The sequence below is a fragment of the Pyxicephalus adspersus genome, chromosome 2 (assembly GCF_032062135.1).
Source record: "Pyxicephalus adspersus chromosome 2, UCB_Pads_2.0, whole genome shotgun sequence".
NCBI classification, from domain to species: domain Eukaryota; kingdom Metazoa; phylum Chordata; class Amphibia; order Anura; family Pyxicephalidae; genus Pyxicephalus; species Pyxicephalus adspersus.
The window spans coordinates 38,723,731-38,746,269 of record NC_092859.1 but is presented as its reverse complement, the minus strand read 5'-3'; the positions used below and the strand labels follow the sequence as shown (position 1 = coordinate 38,746,269).

At 39.0% G+C, this 22,539-nt stretch overlaps 1 protein-coding gene across 2 annotated transcripts in view; it reads right to left on the bottom strand.

Annotated features, from left to right (window-relative positions):
- Positions 1 to 1,660: 1,660 nt before the first annotated feature.
- Positions 1,661 to 22,539, bottom strand: part of LARP1 (La ribonucleoprotein 1, translational regulator) — a 40,988-nt gene continuing 20,109 nt past the window's right edge. Inside the window, exons 4-19 of one of the 2 annotated variants that reach the window (XM_072400473.1) lie at positions 22,370 to 22,529; positions 21,411 to 21,536; positions 21,080 to 21,226; positions 20,791 to 20,953; positions 19,812 to 19,956; positions 18,235 to 18,406; positions 17,655 to 17,827; positions 10,414 to 10,800; positions 8,257 to 8,380; positions 7,938 to 8,143; positions 7,210 to 7,316; positions 6,584 to 6,741; positions 6,353 to 6,497; positions 5,925 to 6,034; positions 5,448 to 5,575; positions 1,661 to 5,023 (exon numbers count right to left, since the gene is read on the bottom strand). In XM_072400473.1, the coding sequence (XP_072256574.1) occupies positions 4,826 to 5,023; positions 5,448 to 5,575; positions 5,925 to 6,034; positions 6,353 to 6,497; positions 6,584 to 6,741; positions 7,210 to 7,316; positions 7,938 to 8,143; positions 8,257 to 8,380; positions 10,414 to 10,800; positions 17,655 to 17,827; positions 18,235 to 18,406; positions 19,812 to 19,956; positions 20,791 to 20,953; positions 21,080 to 21,226; positions 21,411 to 21,536; positions 22,370 to 22,529 (2,649 nt within the window). In that variant the 3' untranslated portion in view covers positions 1,661 to 4,825. The remainder of the gene's footprint in view (positions 5,024 to 5,447; positions 5,576 to 5,924; positions 6,035 to 6,352; positions 6,498 to 6,583; positions 6,742 to 7,209; positions 7,317 to 7,937; positions 8,144 to 8,256; positions 8,381 to 10,413; positions 10,801 to 17,654; positions 17,828 to 18,234; positions 18,407 to 19,811; positions 19,957 to 20,790; positions 20,954 to 21,079; positions 21,227 to 21,410; positions 21,537 to 22,369; positions 22,530 to 22,539) is intronic. The other variant, XM_072400474.1, reaches the window with a different exon arrangement.

Sequence of the window (22,539 nt, the reverse complement as noted above, 5' to 3'; positions counted from 1 at the left end):
GCCAAAGTATTCTACAAACATGAAAAATAGTGACATAAAAAAAAAGAAAAAAAAGCAAGAAGCTATGACAATTAGTTTGTTCAGTTGTATTCACTTTTTATATCAGTGTGTTTAGTGGGGGGATCAATTAGTGAGATGATTCATTCTGTGAAAAAACAGGTTACAATCACACCCCCTGTTTAAGGAAGACAGCAAATGTTGTACATGCTGATAATCGTGCATTTTTATGTATGAGAAAAATGGGTTGTTCCAGAAAAATTTCTGAATAGCGTACTTTGATTAAAAAGTTGCTTGGAGAGAGGAAAAAAAAATGCAGAAAATGATAGGCTGATTTGCTAAAACGGTCCCACTTTAAATAGCTACCAAAACCTGAAAGAAGTGACAGAAAATTGTGAAAACTACAATTCAATAGATAGAATCATGGATGGCAAAGATCTAAAGTTGCCTGTGAGTACTGTTACAATTACGAGATGCCCGCTCCCAATCCCAATGTTGAAAAAAAGATGTCCTGAAAAGGTCAGTTTGCTAAAGAACACAAGACTGGCCTAAAGGGAAATGGTGCAACATTTTGTGAATTGATGAAAACAAAATCTTTCTTTTTAGGTCTAGGGGCCATAGACAGTTTGTCAGATGACCCCCAAACACTAAATTCAAGTCAAAGTACACTGATGGCAGAACAAGCATAAGGGATTTATCTGAAGCTTATTCAGCCTTTCCCAACCTTTGGAATGATCAATTCAGTAAATATGTTGAGAGAGGTTAAAAGGTCACATTAATTTATGCATAACAGAGTTTTTGGTTAAAATCAGACTTGTGGACTTTTGGAGTAGTTTTACTATCTACCTTAGATTGTGAGTTTTACCTAAACTGGAGTGTGGCTGTTAAGTCTGATGAAGAGGCAATGTCCTTGAAATGGGTGTTTCAACAAGACAATGACCCCAAACTTACCAATCAATCAGCAAAGTCTTGGTTCCAGACCAACATTGACATTATGGAGTGGCCAATCATCCTGGGCTGGAATACCAAATGTTTGTCAACTGCATGAAACAGAAGTGCAGCAGTTCTCAGAAACAGTAGTTATACAACTAAATATTACTTCAGTGATTTAAAGGAAAGCAACGTATGTAGAAAAGTGTATGCAGTGAATGTGTAAGTTTGTAGAAAAGGGTATTTTCAGGGTCTGACCCCAATCTGACAATCCTACAGCAAAAGGCTAAGGAAATCAACCTTCCGACCACTTCTGTCACTATTTTTCAGCGAGTCCTGTCACTCCCTTTACCAGTCCACGAGTACAGCTACAAACAGGACTATAAAAGGCAGATTAATCAAATTCAGGTAATTGCCGTAGTTGCATAAAATACATTTGTATAAATTTACAGCTTGATTCCACCAGCTCATGTTTAAGATTTGATACAGCACAAGTATATTCTATGTCCAGGAAGATCAACAATTAATGTTTTGCCTGAGGAAAGATGACAGAACTGTGCTGAAGGCGCTTCATTACTTGTCAACTATAATTAAGGGCTAAATATAGAATAGAGGGAGAAAAAGAAAAACACACCTTGCCAAAATGATTCAGGGTAAATGATCAACACATACATATTTATATATTTAACATACCTACTATGGATATAAAACAAAACACGAAAAAGAAAACAACTTGGTCTTTTAAAGTTTTTATTTTTATACATTTTTTTTGTATTAAAAAGGAAAAAAGAATTACCACAAATTACCATGACTAAAGCACAGCTATAAGCAAATCATAAACGCAATAAGAATGGATACTCTGAATAATATTAATGTTATAATACAAGCGCTCATTCAAGTATTTTACATTTTTTTTTTCTTTTTACTCGATTCTCTGTTCTCTTATGATTTGTTGGATTATAATGGGCAAGATTACAAACTTTCCATGACATGGGGCAGCAGCTTGTGTTAATGTCAAATCAGCGACCCTGTGGTGGTGTTGGTACTTCACAGTTGGCAAAGGAACGTGGGGAAAAGATTAAAAAAAAAAAAAAAAAAAAAAAAAACACAACCAGATTCTTGGTTCCTAAATGCTAAGGGAACGTCGTCTAAACTATGAAAGTTGTAAATATAAACAGCCTAGTGAAAACTCAGGAAACAGAAGCAAAGAGCCACAAGTGTGTATTTTTTAAGGAATTCAGTTTTATGTCTAGTTGCTGGGGCTCAGCTTGTATCTGGCAAATTCACTTTAGTTAAGGTGAAAAACTGGGACCAGGCTACGTATTCCCTGAATTGCATAAAACCAAATTTAATGGTGAAGTAAAAAACACAACACACTGTTGAATCCCAATATAAAAACGAAAGGAAGGCCAAGTAAGGCTTGTCAGCAGCTAACCATGATTTGATATAATATATGTATATATTTATATCTTTATATATTATGCGATATATGTTCCTTAGCACAAATATACATTTAAAAAAAAAAGCATATTTTGGGCTATGAATTTACCCTTTTCACTGCATAAATTATAGAAAAGGAGAACTATTGAGAGCTTATCTTAAAGCACCATTACGAAGACTTGTAGAGGATTGGTTGTTCCAGACCCTCATTCCTGCCTCTCCCCCATTCTCCCAATGAGATAGGACCATGCTGCTATGAAATGTAGGGGGGGGGGGGAAGAACAGCTGCTGGCACCCAGACATGAGCAATGGTGAATACAAATACAGGGAAGGCAAAGGGAATTACTAGTGTGTATGTGTGTGTCAAAAACAACATGTCCTTAAGGATCCAGCCCTAAATACATTGTACATTACGCAGTCATGCTGCATACTAAGTGAAATGATGTGCGGGACTAGTACTCATCCACCGCAGGTATAAAAGCAATAAAGCAGTATTACTATCAGGGAAAAAGTGAATATGGCAATCCTGCCTCAAAGTGTACCTGTTGTCTTTTTGCCTTGCAGTAAAAGAGCAAAGAAACAATACGCAATCCACAGCAACCAAATTGATTTTGCCTTTGTGGTGTCAATTCATTAAAAACAGACTCCTTTTTTTCCTAGATTACTGCTTAGCTCTGTCTTTTCGACTATATTAATAGGCCAAGTATTTAAAACAAGGGGACAACAAATGCTATGAATGTGTGACTCTGACAAAATGCCCAGTATCATAAACCAATTCTGAAAAAAGTCTTTGAGATAAAGTATAGGTTTGAGGACTCATTTTCTTTTAGGAAAGAAAATGTAACATTTTCCAAAAGGCTTTAATCTAGTAACCCTGACATTAGGGTAACCAGATCTGCCCCCAATTACTCCCCTATGTTGCAATGACAAGTTCATTGCATTAAAAAATGATAGTTAATGATCTTGCCAGATCAACTTTTTCCTAATATTTATCTCTCCAACGTTGGGCAGAGAGAAAGAAGTTTTATATAAAACAACCAACAATTATCTATTTTATCATAGGCGCTCCAGAGCCAAACGGATTATTGTGGCAGTGATATGGTTAAACAAGCATAATGGTATGTCATTTTAGAAGTTCCCCAGTAGTAAATATCCAATGCAACCCAGGATCCCCACAGCCAGCTTTTACTTGCCAACATTTGATAATAAATGAAGCCCTGTTATCATGCCCAAAAGTGACACCGCAGATGAACAACCAACCCTCGCACAGTATATACCCAATCAACTTAATTCTATACATCCCTAGAAGGAGGAAAACAGTCTCACTCTGCAATCAGTGGCATATTCTGCTGTATACACCCAGTAATTTCACCCTGGGTTACAGCCAAGCTCAACAGGTCCTTTTCTGTTAAATTAAGTGGCAGTGATGGAAAACAAAAACAAAATTTAACTGCTCACTTGTTGCCATGCAATGTCCCAACTTCTGTAATCCCTGCTTTCAATCAGCCACCAAATTCTCTGCAAAAACAGCAGATCTCTGCGAGTATCAAGGTTACAATAAGGCAACATTTTGTACTCTGCTTTTTCATCGCTTAGTATAATCTGATAGGGAAGTAAAGGCAGTTTTTTTTCAAAGTTTTTTTTTTTTTTCTTGTTTTCATATGTAGCTGTTTGCCATTAAGTTTTTTTTTTTCTGTAGTTTTTTTTTCTTTCACAGTCTGAAGTAACAATAAAACAAAACAAATAAAAATATATATATCTTTAAAAAAAAAAATAAGATGCAGGCGGTGGTAAAAGCAGTGGGCTGTGTGCCAAGGGGGTTTTAAAAGTTTTGCTGTAGTACAGAAGCAGCAGCAGCGCCTCCCAGTGGCCGATTGTCAGATCTTCCGTTGTATCCAGGTGATAAATCCATTCATCCATAAGCCACAGGAAAAGATGGAGTCTAGAGTGAAGTATAAGAAGCTCCGATGTAGACAGGAGTGGTGATGTTTTTATCCTTTAGAGCCTGTAACAGCAAACCTCTGCTTCTTTTGTTCAGCAGTTAGAGCAGAGATGAGTCCTGCACTTGTTCAGCCACCCCTGCACAAAGGGAGGGCAGCAATTCAATAATTTAAAAAAAAAAAAAAAAATAATCCTGCCTCCTTACTCCTCCAGCCCTTTCCTCCAGGCTCCTGCTAGGGAGGAAAAAAAAAAAAAAAAACTAAAATTTCATACCCCTAAAGCAAACTAAGATTCTCTTCCTTAGCAGGATGAGCATCCGCCACCTTGGCAGGTAAGCTGTGGGAACAGTTCATAATCTCCAGAATAAGGAGTCTATTTAAAGCAGAATCATTTCCCTTCGGTAGTAGAGGGGAATCTATTCTGAGTTTAAACCATCATCTTCGCCCACACTTTCACTCCAGGAAATTACCCTCAGGTTCCCTCCCCAAAACCCTCCATCTCTCCAAATAGATTTGTACTACTTTTCCCCTCCCAGTGTATGGGAATCCGGGTTGGCAGTTGTGGGTTGGCTTTGGCCTTTGACATCCTCTTTCGCTGGGTTGTGGGATGCAGACTGTTGACTGGATCCTTTGCTGGAAGACTGTGAAGGATACCTTCTTCTGCCCTCTGACACAGAAGGGCGCCTTCGGGACCCACCTTCCTCTCCAATTGGAGGCTGAAATAAGAAATACATCCTTATAATGCTGCATTACCAGATGTTCATTTTTTTAACAGAATCCAGAATATCACTTTCTTGTTATTTTGGAGTACTAAATTTCCCTTCATCATGTCCTATCTGAAGGCTTCCTGGCATTTATGGCAGAGTGAATTCTTTAAAGCCCATCTCAAGACCAAAGTGTACACCACAGCGTTTATGGTAGGAGGTCACCATCCCTACTAAGCAGTGCAGGGTATTTAATAAGCCATTTCTTCATCCCAGCAAGCTGTGGCAGAGAAGCATTATTGATGCTTTCATCTGGTTGAGGGTTTTTTTTTTTTTTTTTTTTTTTTAAACTTAACTTGAGATCCAAAATACATTTGTAGGCACTATATCACTTTAAGGCTTTTGATGATCATAAGAACTGTTCTCATATACTTACATCAACTCGGAAATCCTCTAGCCGGCGGAACTTGCTTAGGTATTCCTGCAATTTTGGATCAATATCAAGGTTTTTGGCTTTGGAGTATTTAAGAAAGGCCCAGAATTTCTCAAGTCCATATAATTGACCTTGAATGAGTAAAAGTAGAAAATGAGCATTACTGGAATAACAAATTAAAGGCAAACAAATTTAAAAGGAATGTTTAACAAGAGGATGAATTAAAGAAAATGTCTGTCCTATATCACTTCTTCCCAGCACGCTCTAACGCTAGTAACGTTTTTGGCACCCAAACATTTCTACTGCCACAGACCAGTAGTAAAGGACCCTCTTCAAACAGTGGTCACACCGAGAACAATATCCACACTAAAGCAAATGTTCTATATTTATCATAATTTTTTTAGCTACTTCTCAGATGGATGTTTATAAATCTGTTAACCACCACTTTCATTTTGAAACTACAGAAATTACCGGACTCACCTGTTTCATAGTCCCTTCTGGTTTCTTCCTGGAAGTCACGGAAAATGTCCACTCTAAATTTTTTCTCTAGACCATAGCTGTAGTATCGGAAAAGGCACTCCAAACCGTACCTGAGAAGAAATGGCCATTGTATTATTTTAATAACTAGACTTTAATGGCGAATCGTGAAATGCAACGAAAAAAATCACTGCTAGCACTTTATTTCATTTTTTTTTTTTTTTAAATCCAGTGATAACCTATTTTGAACAGAAAAAAAATTATGCTAAATCTCTCCAAAGTTCACTTCCCTGCTCATTACAAACTAATGGCAGATTTTAGCTGCCCAACTGAGAACCATTTTTCCCTCCTGTTTATGTCCTATGTGCAATTACTTTAAACACGCACTTTTTTCTGGATATATCCAAACAGCTGTGCAGACTGCCACCTACCTGTATCCTTCCTTTCCATCCTCTACAGCAAGTTGCCGAAACTCCTCGTACATCTTCTTGTTAAAATGATCCCGTAAGAAGAAAGACCAGAAGCGAAACAGCGTGTTCATTTCCTGGGACTGGCCAATGCCTAGTCGCTTCCTCTCTGAGGAATAAATAACAACATTGAGACATCTGACACAGAGGGTCTAGCAAATCTCACATGAACATTAGGTGGTGGCTAATTCTTACCATTAAGGCAACGTCGGCGGTACTTATGGTAAACATGTTGTGTGAATCCATTCTCCTTCAGCAGCTCATGGGAAGGATGTTGGAACTTTGGCAGAGACTGAGGTGTACATCCATAGCTGCTCAGGGCTGGTGCTCCTTCAGAAGGGCTAGCATTGGAGCTGTAGGAAATAGATAACTCAAACAGATGTACTTCCACTGGCCCCAGAGATAACAAAGCTATTTTGGACCTACTACTACTGGAATTCATATCTGCTGTATTGCTTTGTGGCTTAGGGATATCAGTTTATTTCTTGAAGACAACAAAAGAATGTTGCTTCAACTCAAACAGATGTCAGGAATACTTTACACTGTCAGATCTATTAAAACATAATTTTTCAGAAATAGGCAAGCTTTGATATATTGTGGTAACAACCCCAGCTCACATGCATTTACCTTCATTATTATCAGTAGTAATTATGACCTGCAAGCAGTGCTCTGGTGTGAACACCTATCAAGAAAGTGGCATCAATAGTGTGCAAGCTTGAATACTGTTATACCGATTAGATTTACCAATACTGATTCACTAGTGTGATCCTGTTTTATCTACAGCCAGTTGAAAAATATGGTTTTATCTACTGCAATCTTACCTCACAGATGCAGTTCTAGGTCGATGTTCTCTCGAGTCCATCACCCATCCCACGTGGCACTCCATGGGTGGATTAGAGCTGTGGCGCGTTTTCCTCTTCCTTGGAGTCTGTCAAAGTTAGTGAAACATTCATGAAATGGTATGGAGTGACTTTAAAATTGAAAATAAAGCCTAAGCAGGGCAGCCATACTACATCTAAGGTCCAATTTTTGCATAATACTTAATAGGAAAACATTTTAAAAAGTAGTTGAATTCATTAAGCTGTCTTTGCATTAGATTATGCACAAAGGCACTTCCTAACTAAAAGATTTCCAACTAAATTAAATACAATGCATTGACATACTGGGTTTGGTTTATTAAAGCTCTCCAAGACTGGAGATGATAAAACATGTGAGTGATCCAGCAAACCTAGAAAAATCTGGTCCAGGAATGGAATTTTACCAATAGTAAATTATTTTTAGGAAATACTTTCCAGATTTGCTAAATCATTCAGGTTTTCCCATGATAGTTTATTTTCTCCAGCTTTGGGGAGTTTTAATATATCAGGTCTCTTTGGTTTGGATTGTAGCCCATCCTTTTGTAAGTATATCAAGTTTAGAAACTAGTTTAGGAAAAGCTTCTGAAATAAATACTATGTAAATACATGTCACAATTTTTATATAGCAATTTTAAAAATAAATGTAATACTGAAAAGAGTTAGAACATATTACACCAGTCTAACTTCATTACCTTTGCATCAATCGTTCGGCCCTCCTTCACTACAGGGTAAAATCGAGGTGTGAGCGCAGGATCCTTTAACCGGGGGGTGCGAGGTGTTCGTGGCGTACGAGCATTTCGGTAGTTTGGAGATTCTGGGACTGTGGTCGGTAATGAGCGGGCAATTGTGGAAGGTTCGGGGGCACCAAACAACTTATTCGCCAAGGCGTCTGTGGGAACTATAATTTAGAAGAAAAGGAAGTTCGGAATAAATGGTCAAACATTACTATAGAACTAAGGAAACATTTCAAAGTGAATTTCACAGTATTTGGAAGTCACCACATGGTATTACCTTGCTGAAATCTTGGTGGTCCTGGAGGAACTTCTTGGTTAGGATCAATTGGAGGTTCTGGCGTTAGGGTGTCAAACTCTTCTCGACTGATCATGTTCACCTTTTTAAAGTTCTCCACTTCTTGCTAAAGAAAGAAGATGAAAAAACAAGTTTGAAAATGGTACATCAAAACTGCATCTATGTATTAAAGTGTGGGATATTTGTGGAGTAGGTAAGGCAAAACACGTTTTGCCCAAGTGTGCTCACACTTCCAAGGATGGTAAAGTCAGACAATGCACGCACCCGTGCAATTTATTCACCAGTTTCATGCTCCCCCTTACTTGTGAAAAGACATTAAAAATCAGATCTCCTCTATAGAAGGCAGTGTGTGTCCCTGTGCCTCTAAATATGAGGGTGTGCCGTCCCTCCCCCAATTCCTTTCAGAGAGAGAATTAAGCCTCAAATGAGGGAGGCTGCTCTAAACCTCCGCAGCAAACCAATTTTGAGACAAAAAAATGAATATCAGAAAGTTTTTCCGACAAAAATACTACTCTAGACAGATGTATATATGGTCAGGACACCTGCATTTCCACATATTTCCATGAGTTCCAAGCTATGGATGCCTTTGAAGTCATAATTAAACCCCTGCAGAAGTCCTTTGGTACCTGGCACCAAGGAATTAGCAAATCCCTTAGGTAAATGAACATGCAGCTATGAAAGGTTAATAACCACCCCCCATGCTGCCAATCCCTGCTGACTGCCAAGTGCTACCCTGGTTAAAGACAAATGACAGCAGTATAAAGGGGTATAACAATACCATTTACCTTTCAGAAAAGCCCTTTTAAATACTTTAAAGCAGTGAAAGCTTTGCTTGCACTTATACCTGTTGATTTATCTGTTTAGGCATGAAAAGTAAGAGGTATGCGTTCTTCTATAAAATAATGAGTATCCATGATAAATCTGCTGCTAAGCACTACTACACCATCTTGCAAAACGCAACATGTCAATATAAAAAGTCACACTAACAAACAGCAAAACACATACTTGAACAGGATTGCACTTACAGGATCTGTTACCATCACCAAATCTAAATACCTTAATATAAAGGTGGAAGTAATTGTTCAATGATGTGACTTATCTTTAGTAGGCCAAAATTCCCAGACTATCTGTGGTAAATAGAGGCAAGCATGCACAATAACCCCTCCACAGCTGGCTGCATCCTGTCCAGCAGTCCCACCCTCCACTGACTAGGCCTAGAATGTACCCATAGAGGAGTCACAGCTGGACAACGCAGTGTGCAGAATAGGACCTAGAACCTGCTAGAACACAAGCAGGCAGCTGACCAAGCACACACTGGAGCAAAGAGAACAGAATCCAGTCACATGTGCAGTTTTGTGGAAGAACCAGAAGATAGATGAGCCTTGTTAACCTTCCTTTCTTACAATAAAGTTTTCTCGATCAGCCGTATTTATAATTTCCTTTTTTTTGTCCTAAAACCCACATTACATCCAGAGGCTACACAAAACAACTCACAAAGCTATTGCAATATTGGTATGCCTTGTAAGCAGTAGCCAGTTTTTCTGATGCCTAGATTGGGACAGTAAATAGGATTTAACTATAGTTCCCTCTGCAAACACCACTTGGGAACTAACCTGATCTGGGAATCATAAATACCAAAATATCTCAGGACACCACGTACTGGATACACTTGTTAATGCTAAGAAAACCACTGCATATTGATGGCTAGGATATAGTCCAGTAGGCACTTAAAATAGGGGGACTATAAGGAATGACAAAACAATGTTGTACCCCTAATATCCTCCCCCAAGAACCCACTATGATTGATATATAGCTATGCATAATAATGATGAACTTAAATGAAACCTCCAGATAAACTTCATACTGTAACCAATACTATATATATATATATATATATATATATATATATACACAGGATGTTACCTGACTGGCAAAGATTAATTATAAACAGCAAGACTGGTTGATCAGAAACAGTAGGTCATAAAAATTACAAGCACATATTTCAATAATGCAAATTATAAAAATTTGTACATGACACCAAAGATCTACTAAAAACAAATGGCTTGATGCAATGGCTTTCCAGATTTTCCAGCCCTGAATGTGACACATAATACAACAAACAGCTGAAACCTTGCTCACCTTTATTTGGGAGTACTCTGGTTCAAATGTCTCCGTCCATAGATCCTGCTCATAGTAGAACAGGCCATCGTTGATTACTTTGGCCCATTCGGAGCTCATCTTGGCCCGGGATGTGTGGTTTCCTGTGCGGTCTCCTCCGGGGTGCTTGCGCAGGGAAGGCGGGGTCTGTGTGACAATCAGGATTTTGTTAACATCCCGGTCGTCAATCTCATAGTCCGAGTCTTCTTCTGACCAGTCTGTGAAAGTATTCTTGCGGCCATCCATCTGCTCCATCTCCTCATCAAACATGAAGTCAAGCTCCTCTGGTTCGTCCTGGTCTTTTGAGGGTTTCTGAGGCGTCACTGAAGGGGTAATCGTCTGCTGTGGGGACTTCACATCCTCCGGCTTCTAGATGAATGCAAAAGAGGCATTACTAAACATACCAGCCAATCATCCTAGAGCTGGAAAGGGATGAGGGTCATGGAATATACAGTCATTCATCCATACCAGGAACAAGTAACCCTATATATTATCAGGGCCCCTCTACACACAACACAGATCAGAAGGGGTTAGAACCACATGCATGCTTTTATGGTCCGTGTTCCTGTGAAGATCCTTTCATTTTAACCCAAAGAACGAACCAATTGATTTTTGGCCACAATCAAGTAGAATGTATGGCCTCTGCTACAATTGTGAACTGTAAAAAAGGTGGGGTGGGGGGTGTGAAACATTAAAAGTACAGTCATGACATTACTCCTGGAAACTTGGTTCTTCGCCACAACCCCCGCAACCACCCGATCTAACAGGATGTCTTTTGTGTAGCTATAAGGCTACCTTTGTGGGGCCTGCTAGCAACACCCTAGGGGTTACAGAGAAATAGTGGAATCCAGAAATCCACAAGACTGGGTTAGGAAACACTCAGCCATTACAATTAATAATATGGGGAAAATATACATGTAAATAATAAATGAATAAGGTACATGTAAATGAATAAGGGAAAAAGGCAAATGTACTTTCATAAACATCACCAGCTTAAAGTGAACTACAAGACTAAGCAACAAACCGATAAATCAACAGCTAACAGTTTCCATGAAAAGCTTGATGGTATTTTTATTTGTTTTAATAATACAGGATTGTCTACTTGCATGAATGTTTTAGGTGTATGAATGAACTAATGAAACTAAATGACACCTTTATATACAGGTTATCAGAACAAGTTCAGTAATGTAAGAGACATTTTTAAGAAAAAGTAGCCACATGATTTTAGAGGTGGACGTGTGATTGCAGAGCTCCCAACCTGGCCCGCATACCGGGACTTCCAGCTTTGAGCCAGGACATGAAAATGGGGAAGCAGAGACACCAGGGAGACCCCAAGGCATGGAGGTACCGAGGACAGGCAAGTTAGTTTCAGCTATCAACTACACTGGCCCTTCTGCAGCAGACACCGGCAAGCCCCGTGTCCAAGATGGCACCTGAAAAGCCGGCCGCACACATGGCTGTGCAGCCAGATGCCTTCTCCCCACAGCCTTTGTCCTGCACAGCTTCCCCTGAACATGATTGGTCAGGGATGAATATACAGCGCTCTCCTTCCCCTCCAGGCTCACACTGAAGATTTTATACCCCAGGCATCTTAACCCCCTAGCGCTTTAATTCTGTGCGTATACGCGTTACATTTATTGCATGAAAATATATAATTCATAAGCATAACTCACTGAAAAATGTCCAATATTTATTACAATTAATAAACTTTGAAAAAAAACAAAACAAAACACAGAAACCTGTAATATAACTGTACAGATCTATCTCTCTATATATTAACGATTTCTTTGTTTTGGACTCAATACATCTATTTTGTATTGAATCCAAAATAAAATCATTTGAATTTGCCGCTGCTCCTCCTGCCCGCACCAACGTCACCCGGAAACCCCAGAGAACCTGTCGCGAGGACCTGCAGGGACCAACGGAACAAGGTTTTTTTTTTAGTGTCTTTAGTGACTGAGTGTGACTAGGGGTTACTGCTTTTAGCATGTAAAATCAACCCCGAGTCACACTCAGGATTACTGCTAGGAGGGTTAAAGTGACAAGATCCCTCTGGATGTCCCAGGCACATGCATCTTGTATTAATGGCCCCAACACTGCTACCTTGCCAGATGACATGAGTGTGGACCGTTGCTGCAAAGATACTCCATTCCCTAAAGAAGGGGTCTGTAATCCCCTCTGGCAGGGGTTACACATACTAAACGCATTTAAAACTGTATACTTTCATACTACCTATTAATATAAATGCTTAAGTGTTTTTCTTTGAATGTTAAAGGAATAAACTCCCCCTGCACGAGTAGGCTGGCGCTCTCCCGGGCAGATATTTTCTTTTTACAAAAGATCCCGTTAGCAGATCCTAGCACCTATGGCTTAGCTAAACAGTACTACCCCTCTGTTTATGCTACCACTACCTCAAAAAAGAAATCATTGGGGGTAGCCATAATGATTTTTTCTAGGACCCCATTTACTCTAACTCGATCTATATTGTATTGAGACGGTTGCTATGTGCTTCTGCATGGGCATAAAAAACTCAATGTCCATTATCCTAAGTAACATACATTCTCCTAATACCTCATTACCGTTCCTAAAACAAAACCAATAAAATCCTGAACTTACACAAACTTTGCTGCATGTCTCTGCTTTTTTTGGAGGTGACAAACTTACTGAACACACCCAATTTGTGAAAGAGGGAGCGAGACTTGGTTCAGGGTCCTGGAAAAAATGTCATTGGAGATTGAATGACTATTTTCTGAAGTATGCCCCCACTAAAATGGCGTAGCAATCACAATTGGACCGCTATTTTCTTGAAAATACCAATTCAGTTCTCGAGGTGTCCACACTATGGGAGGCTCACAAGGCAGTAATTAGTGGGCATTGCGGCATAACGTGGAGCATATCGCTCAGGTCTTTGGTGAATACTATAAGGATTTACACACTACAGTTCATGCAGATCAACATGCTATGCACCATTAGCTAAGCTCCAAAATTAACGCATACCTATCCCATAGCTCCCTGCTCACTCAGTCGGCGGTGGAATCCCTGAACTGTAAGATCACATCCGATGAGATTGCCGACATTCAGCCCTAAAGAATGTGTCCCAGATTTTCTGAAATATTATGCTGCTCACCTCCGTCAACTGCCCCTTGTGGGCCACGATGCTCCTACATAAATCGTTGGATGAAGTTGGAGCAACTATAGGTCTTTCCTACATTTATTTTTCTTGTGGAGGAGCAAACAATTGTGTTGTGGAGCTGCAAACAATCGATATGCTGGCTCCCACCCAGTTTACAAAGCAAATTTGGCTAAAATGTAAGAGCAAGTATTTTTTGACAACTGATAGATCTCCTCAGACATCATTTCTACACACACTTCTAATGTCCGACAGCTTAAACATACCAATGACTATGCCATAGAACTTGAAGGGTGTTTTTCATTTTAGACAAATTAAACACCACAGGACACGCAAGTTGCTATCCTTTGAAGAATTAAAGGAAAACCTAAAATTACAAGTGTATTACAGATATCTACAGATACGAAATTTCGCCAATTCATTAACTGAGTGACTAGGGCTAGGTAATGCTCATCCATCTTTTGAAGGAACATGCATAGGTGGGCTAGGCAGAAGAGGCCTAGTTTCTGACATATATTTAATAAATATAAATTACCCTAGGCAGATCCATATCGATGGAGATATGGCAAATAACTTGACTGTGCCCCAAAAAGTTCCCGGTGTACTATATACCATGAAAATATATATAAAATAATAGTGTACTGGTTTTACACTCCTGAGCGCCTACATGCCATATAGCCATCATCTAGTAACTTATGCTGGAGATGTGGGAGAGACGTAGGAAAGTTGTTGCATATTTTCTCAGATTGCCCACTCATCATCCCATTTTGGGGGATTGTCAATAAGCTCCTCTCCCAGGTACGTTTGGAACTCATGTCACTGCATGCCAGGGGGGTGGACTTAGCCTTTGCTACCTGCAGAATTTCCTTTCTCTGGAGTCATCATTTAACCTTCAGAATACCAGGCTGTGGGGAGGGGAGGCAGCTGATGTGCTCTGATCCAGCATTAAAAGGGCGAAAGTACAGAACGAGAGAGGAAGGTTAGGGAAGGATCTTCTTTTGCTCTGTCCTAGTTATGGGAAGTACAGTATGAATTAAGCTGAAGACACTGAACAGAGCTCAACAGCCCAGACACAGGAGTGCCAGTCTTCTATACCCAATCAGAACCAGACTACGTGAACACAAAGCTTGTGGTAGAAGGTAAGTGCATGCTGAATGTAACGGGAACCCTGTAAGTGTGTTGCTGACCACATTGTTTTAAAAAAATAGTGTGCAATGTGCTGCATTATTATGCATTTAGTAAAACTCCCTGCCTGTAAAACTCCCATTCCTGTAATTGGAGATAAATAATATTTATTATATTATTTTTGCTGTCTGGACCCTACTGGGAATATGTTTTTCTGTCCTAGTGACAGAAATAAATGAAGGCAGTAATCCTGCACTGTGTTGATGGCATCTAGCACAGATGCTTTCAGAAAGGGGATTGGACAAATTTCTGGAGGAACAGTCCATCACGGGTTACTAGCCCTGATGGGTCTGTGCTACCTCCAAATATGGATGTGGGTCACAGATACAGGAGCAGGAGTGGATGGGCCATTGGCCTGATCCAGCTGGTTCTTCTTGTGTTCTTAGTTATCAGTATTATCAAGTTGGTGCTCATTACTGGTGTCAGCTTATGGATTGGTTCTGACAGAGAGCGATGGCTGTACTTAGCATTAATGACATCCACACCTATTGACATCTGTTCTGCGGGTCCAGTACTTGAAACGTTACAATGACATTGCATAGCAGCAGGTTGCGTTTACTGAACATCACATGACCTAGTTAATGCTTGGTGTGCCTCTAGAGCCTGTGTGCTATATGCAAGGACAGGACAGACATGGCACTCATTGTACCGAGATTGTCAGGGAGAACTTTGTATTGGCTTCTGACCATAGGAACCAACTTGGGCTCCTGCTAATGGGAAAATAGGCTTGTATGGATGTTTGAGATCTGCACGACTCCTGTGTATGGGAAATGCATGCCATACCTCCAATTCATCTTATTTATGCGAATTCCCCAAGAAGTAGGTCCAACGCATGTATGGTGGAGATGAATCACTGGAGGTAAGAAAATGCACTCAGATGCCTTTTTCGGAGCAGGCCAAAAGCTGGGTCAGTGGAGCATTGCCCTCTTGGGCTGGTGGTCAGAAAAGTCAAAATGAACCCCAGCTGATAATCACTGCCATAGATTGTTAATTTAGGAAATATCCAGTTAACTAACAGTGTTAGCTATCAAAAATGAGTACAGCAAAAACAGATAGTGGAAGATCATTCCAAGAGGCCTGGACAGAATAATTTGGATTGATTGAACTCAATGGGAAAGCGTTATGTATTCTGTGTAATAAGAGTGCTCTGTGTTGCACATCAAGTGTCAGACGTCACTGACACCAGACACAAAAGTGTTTTCAAACTTGCTGAAACTGAAAGAAAAATTTTTGAAGGGAAAATGAAGAATTATCCTTCCCAGTATCTTAGTTTTTCCAACTATCTCTCTAGAACATATCTGACAGCTGCTAGTTTTCAAATTTCACTGTGCATAGCAAAACATAGCAAGCCCCACTCCAATAGGGATATTATGAAAATGACCATGTTGTCTGGAAGTAATTGCCATTTTCATGATTTCCAAAAAAAAAAAAAAAAGGATAACATTTTTCAACACATCTCCGAGATGCCACTTAGCAGAAATACTGTTAAAGATAGAGTCCAGCGCATGGCAAGTGATGTTAGTCAGCAGCTCAGCACTGACTTACAAAAGGCAGCCTGTTACTCCATGTGCTTGGATGAAAGCACAGAATATAATCATGCAAGGCTGAGATTTGTAGTGTGCTTGGATGAAATTAGGCTGTTTATGAATGAATATCCACCGCTTACTGATATGGCCTGCCTTGAGAGACCAGCTGAAACATTTCCTAAATCTAAAAACACATTTAGAAAATTCTACATCATTTGCAGACAATCCTACAAGCCACCAGGAAATCAACAAGGGATTTTTTGGCATTGTAGCAGCTGCCAAGGTGAATTTTAGTAACAGATTTTTTACAGTTCAGTAAGATGGAGACAACCCTGTGTGAAACACTAGAGAAAATAGAAGGGATAACAAATGACAGCACAGTTATAAGTTTAGGAAATGAATCCTTAAAATGTGGCATTCTCTGACATATTTTTAGGCCAATGAAAGCATTTGGGTTTTCTTTTCCTTACTTTGGATCATTTTATGCTTGTGAACAGCTGTTTTCAGCTTTGAATTATATCAAATATGACACCAGAAATTCACTAACAGATGACCTGAGTGTTGCATGTGTTGCTCCCAAACCTACAAAGTATGAGCCAAGGTTAGACAAATTATAAGCATGCATACTACAGGCAAAAATCACATTAATAGTTCAAAAGCATAGCAAATGTAAACTTTTACCTTTCAATAAAAAGTTGTTTGTATCACTGAAAGCTCTGTTATTGTGTTTTTCTTCTAAGACAAAAGATATTAATGTACGAGTTTTTTTTTCCGAAACTAAAACCTCAGTATTCAGGTTAAATTGTCACTTAGCACTTTTCCTATTATAAATACTTGAGTTTTGGGTTGCAGTTTGGCCACTCGACCTCTAAAAGGTTCGCCATCACTGTGCTATACAAACGCTTTACGTTTGGTTTTATGTGTTCGGGAATAAAGAGATGTAGGATGTTAGGTACGCAAGAAACTGCTGGCTTTGTTATGATAAAACGCATTTAACTTTGACCTGCTCACGAATACCGTATTAAGATATAAAGTCTTTGCTATGTTATTGATATATGTGAACACTTTTACGTACAAAATCTTGACAATGTTTATTTTAAAGCTGTCTGAACCTGAATGTTGCATCACTTAATTTGTTATTTTTATGTTATGTAATTGTTTTTGTAATGTTCCTTTTTTTCAATAAAAATTTACACTCAAAAGAAAGTAAACATAAAAAAATAAAATACAATTCATAAAAATTAGGAACACTAGGTCATCAAGAATATGATACCAGGTATATAACAGCACAAAACAGTCAGTCACTACAAAAGTAAATATTGCACACTGCCTGATAACATGCTCTCTTTCACTTCAATGTGTTGACCATTGACTGTTCTAACCTTTGGCCTGGCAGGAGAAGGTCGTGGCCTTTTCTTTACTTCGATCCAGCTTTCAGAGTCCAGGTCTGGTAAACTTGCAGACAGACCCTTTGGCATAGACTTCAGGTTACTAACTTCTTCTGACTTTGAGGGCACAGGAGGGCTGGAGGATCTTGGTGATTCGGGGGCTGATTCTGCAAAAAGAGAAAAATATTACAGAAAAGTGCTAAAAGGCAATAAGCATTAACACTTTATAATCCTAACCTAGGCATGAATGTACCAAACAATGACTTAGTACATAGCTTGGATTAAAAATCAAAAAACACACAAACAAAAACACATTTATTTTAACCAAAAATATTTAAAATAACTCCTAATGATAAACTCATACCTAATCTAGGGGAAGCAAATAACCCTTTTAAATGGTTTAATTTCCTCTTACAGCAAAATATCATCAAGTACTTACATTATTTCTACTAGATCAAGTACTTTTACATGGAGGTCAAACCTTTCTTCTGGCTCAAAGTCCCCTTGTAAATTGCAATGACCTTAAAGTACCAACCAACCAAGTTTTAATCAAGACACAACCGCAACACATTACCTGTTTCTTTTTGAAATCCTTGCCGAGGTACAAACTCTGGACAGTTGATGAGCTGAGAAAAATCTGTCTGGGAGGCATCGGCTGAAGCGCCTAGAAGAGGCCAGATATCAGGCTGCTCCTTTCTACGAACTTTTTCATCCACAACTTCAACCACTTTACTGTCCTTCAAAGCCTAAAGAACAAGAAAAAAAACAGGGTTACATCCACATGAGCAAATACATGACACAGAGGAAAGTCCTCGTTTAAATAAAACAGGCCTTTTCTTCTCTATTCCTGTTCTGGAGACAACTTGACTGACAATAACCACAAAGGACAAATAAAGCGAATTTCATTAACCGAAATAAAATCTGAGACACAGAGAGGAGGCTAAAGGCAGAGTAGTGGTACCTGTAGCTGAATTGGGAAGATGAATTGCTTTATTATGAATGGCTATTTGTCTAGTTGTGTAGTGAGGTAAACGTGTTAAAATCATTTCTCAGTCAACATATTTTAAATATATATGGGTGTTTCCTAGGAGTTTCGCGTTAACTACCTGTATTTTTATCAAACATCAGCTGTTCAGCTATAATCTTGTGTTTAAAAAGGAGTGCAAGGTGAAGCCTATATTTTAGCACTGAATACTGTACAGGCTTCAGTCATCACCAGTCCAGGAAGTGCATAGAAGACTAAAAACATTACAAAGTTTTAGCCTCCAGCTTTTATGTGAATACTGGTATAACTAGCATATTGATCACTCGATCAGGACCAATTTAAATGGCTTCCAGTAGTTAAAGTGGAGCAACAGTCTGGTCTGAGAGTTTGCAGTAGTGTACAGTGTTCTAGAGACTATGCAGATTATTGTACTCTCACTATTGGGCATCAAGGAGGTGGTTAAACTACAGAATATGGACTAAAAGGTTAATCCATTCAGCGGAATAATTTCACGTGACCCCACAAATATGAGCATGCTTGTAAAGGGGTATTTAAACTCCTGGGCGGTTCATTTCGGTCTGTATTGTGTCTAAAAGCAGTACATTGCCTTTCATGAAAATTTGTTTTACAATATTATAATAGTATGAGTATAATTAAGTTTGAAAAACAAAATCATGTCAAAATATTAAATAAATTTAGTAAAACTTTGACATGTGTTTTGTGTTTCAACCTTTATTATACTTTAAAATAAATTTTCATAAGACAATGTACCGCTTTTAGACATATAAATCCAATGTATTGCATTCAATACAGTTATTCTGTATTGAATTTAATACAAAATAATTTGAAATTCCCATTGCACCCCCAGCGACAGCTGCACACACCGTCACCGGGAACTCCCGGGGAATGTCAGCGCACTCACCAGGGGAAAGGTTGATGAAGAGGACATGGCCAGAGGATGGTAAGATACTGGAGGACGCTGATGGGACCAGGTAAGGTTTTATTTTATTTTTTTTAGCTACCCCGGTTGTGGCTTGGGGTTACCGCTTTCAGCTGTTTGACCCCAACCCCCCACCCCCGAGCCACACTCGGGCTTACACACTGGGAGGTTAAACACATTTTGTCGACAGTAAAGCTTCAAGTACTATCCAGATTGTCATACTTGCCTTGACTATTAACCCAACGTCAGTGGTGAGAGCCTGCACTCTATGGAAGGTGGCTATTAACTCTATTGGAAGGAAACCTTCAGAATCCATTCTTCTACGCAGGTAGAAGTCTCTTTCCAGATTGTCCACACTGAAGTAATATTCTCTGCACGATAATAAAAACATGAGCCAACCATTAAATCTGCACAAAGGAAACAAAGCTCACCCAAGACAAAACTACTCCAAAAGTCCACAAGTCTGATTTTAACCAAAAACTGTAATGCATAAATTAATGTGACCTTTTAACCTCTCTCAACATATTTACTGAATTGATCATTCCAAAGGTTGGGAAAGGCTGAATGTATTAAGTACACAGCTTTAATAAGTTTACAAGCCCTACTCATATAATTACCTGTGAAAGGGCTGTGATAATTGGTTATGGAATACATAACTTATAGCACAGCATTCAATGTGAAATCGTGCAGAGTATTTAATATACAGCATAATGAATACAAAGAAAGATAAAATTTGGATGTTTTTTTTTTATTATTAACAGGATTTATATAGGGCCAACATATTATGTAGCGCTGTACACTAAATAGGGGTTGCAAATGACAGACAATACAGTGACACATGGGGAGAGGACCCTGCCCTGAACAGCTTACAATCTAGGTGGTGTTGCTACTTAGCTTTTATGTCTATGGTTGCCCTTAGTAACCTAATATATTTTGTTTTATTTATTTTTAACAAATTCAATTTGTAGAACTAGTTAGCTCAAGGTAAAATTTACTCACAAAAATGACTTACGAATCCTTTATCAAAAGGCTAAGTTTGAGATTTCAATCAGGCAATTTGCCTAGTAAACAGCTCTGCTGTCCACTTAGATAATCCACAGTGCCCCATTAATTCTTTTGTCTCCGTCTATGGGCTTTGGAGGAGTTAAAAATACAAAATAGCAGTGCTCTCCAAATTTTTTGAAGTTTTGAACTATGACACTCACATTTGCCTCTTAATGTAATCTTTCAGTAGCTCCTGGTCCACACTGTACAAATCTGAGCTGCTCATGTTGTCATAGTAGTAAGTTATATTACTAGGATATTTCGGGGCTCGGGGACCATCTGTACCGTCAAATTTCCTATACCCATACTGGTAATCAAAGTGGGCTGTGAAAAAAAACAAAAACAAAAGACAAATCATTATTGAACACTTTTTTGTGAGTACTAACTATGAATGTATTTTTTGCAGGACGTTTCCTAATCTGTTCATTAAAGACTGAATTTTGCACTTACAGCGCATGCCTCCTCGGCCACGTCCTCTCCCTCTGCCACGTCCACGACCACGTCCTCTGAAGCCACCTCGTACAGCACCCTCACTTTTGACACTAGAGGTGTCATCATAATCCGGCCAGTCTCTCTCTTGTTTATCTGCATACCAAGCTAAGGGAGAAAAAAAATACATGACACCACCTTCTTTAAGGTCAAGAACATGACACTACCAGAGTAGCACTAACCCAAAACATCCAAGAACTGTATTGCAATATTATTCTAGAAGACATCTCTTAGGATGTGCAATCATAAGAAAAGCAAATCTAAAAAGGGAATTCCCCCATTCAGCCAATACCTTTTGGGTCGCTCCGGTTCAAAGAGTGACGCTGTTCATTCTGACGATTGTTCCTAGAGGTGGTTTTGTCTCGTGGTCCCTCAGATTTCATTTCAATCTGTAGGGGAACCCATTTGTGTTTGTTTCCTATAGATGGAAAAAAACAGCTATTAAAAAAAATTAATCACTAAACAATGAACTTACCCCTATATACATCCTAAATAAAATGACAAAGCTTTCTTTTAGTGATATAATCTTGTAAAAATGGTTTTAAAATTAACAATTTATTTTAAAAAAGTAACTAAACTATTAGTGTTAGAGGAGTGCTTACAATAGGTTAGGGCAGGGAACCCCGTTTCATATTAACTTTGTTTTAAAGTACAGCAAGTCTTTAAAATGAAACTGAGACATTTGTGTTTCTGCAAGTAAAAAAAAAAAATCCTTGTGTCTTGAATTCCTAATCCCCTGTAAAACACCTGAGGATCCTGCCATTAGCCCTTGCATATTTTTTTTTTTCACCACAGCAAACATGGAAGCATATCTGTGCTATATGGAGCTACAAGATGCACAGTAATCTGGTATCTCCTATAGCAGGACTGCCCACACTTTTGGCTTGAAAGCTACTTTTAAAATGACCAAGTCAAAATGATCTACCAACAATAAAAAGTTACTTAATTCCTGTGCACGGTAGAGTTTATTTTGAAAGGTAGGGGCTCCGCAATCTACTCATGTTGCCTTTGCGATCTACCGGTGGATCCCGATCCACCTGTTGGGCACCCCTGCCCTATAGACTGTATGAAGTAAATTATAATAGTTTTTTCAGTAAATCAATCTAATTAAAGCAAAGGTGTGAATTTAGATGAACAAATGTCAGCACTGCGTGAATGGAGTCTAGGCACCATAGGCTTAATGAAATACGCAGGGAAATGAACAACCAAAGGCTTGCTAAACCCTCAAAAATATGAAAAATTGCCAACAACCTTTCTTTTTATTAGCTGATCTCTGGCCATCATCATCACCGTTCTTCTCTTCGCTGGACTCATCAGACTTCACTCTTTGATTCTCTTTCCCATCTGCGCTCTCTTCCTTCATCTCCTTCCTTCCAAAGGACTTCCTGGATGGTTGCAGTTTTTGAATGGGCTGTGAGGAA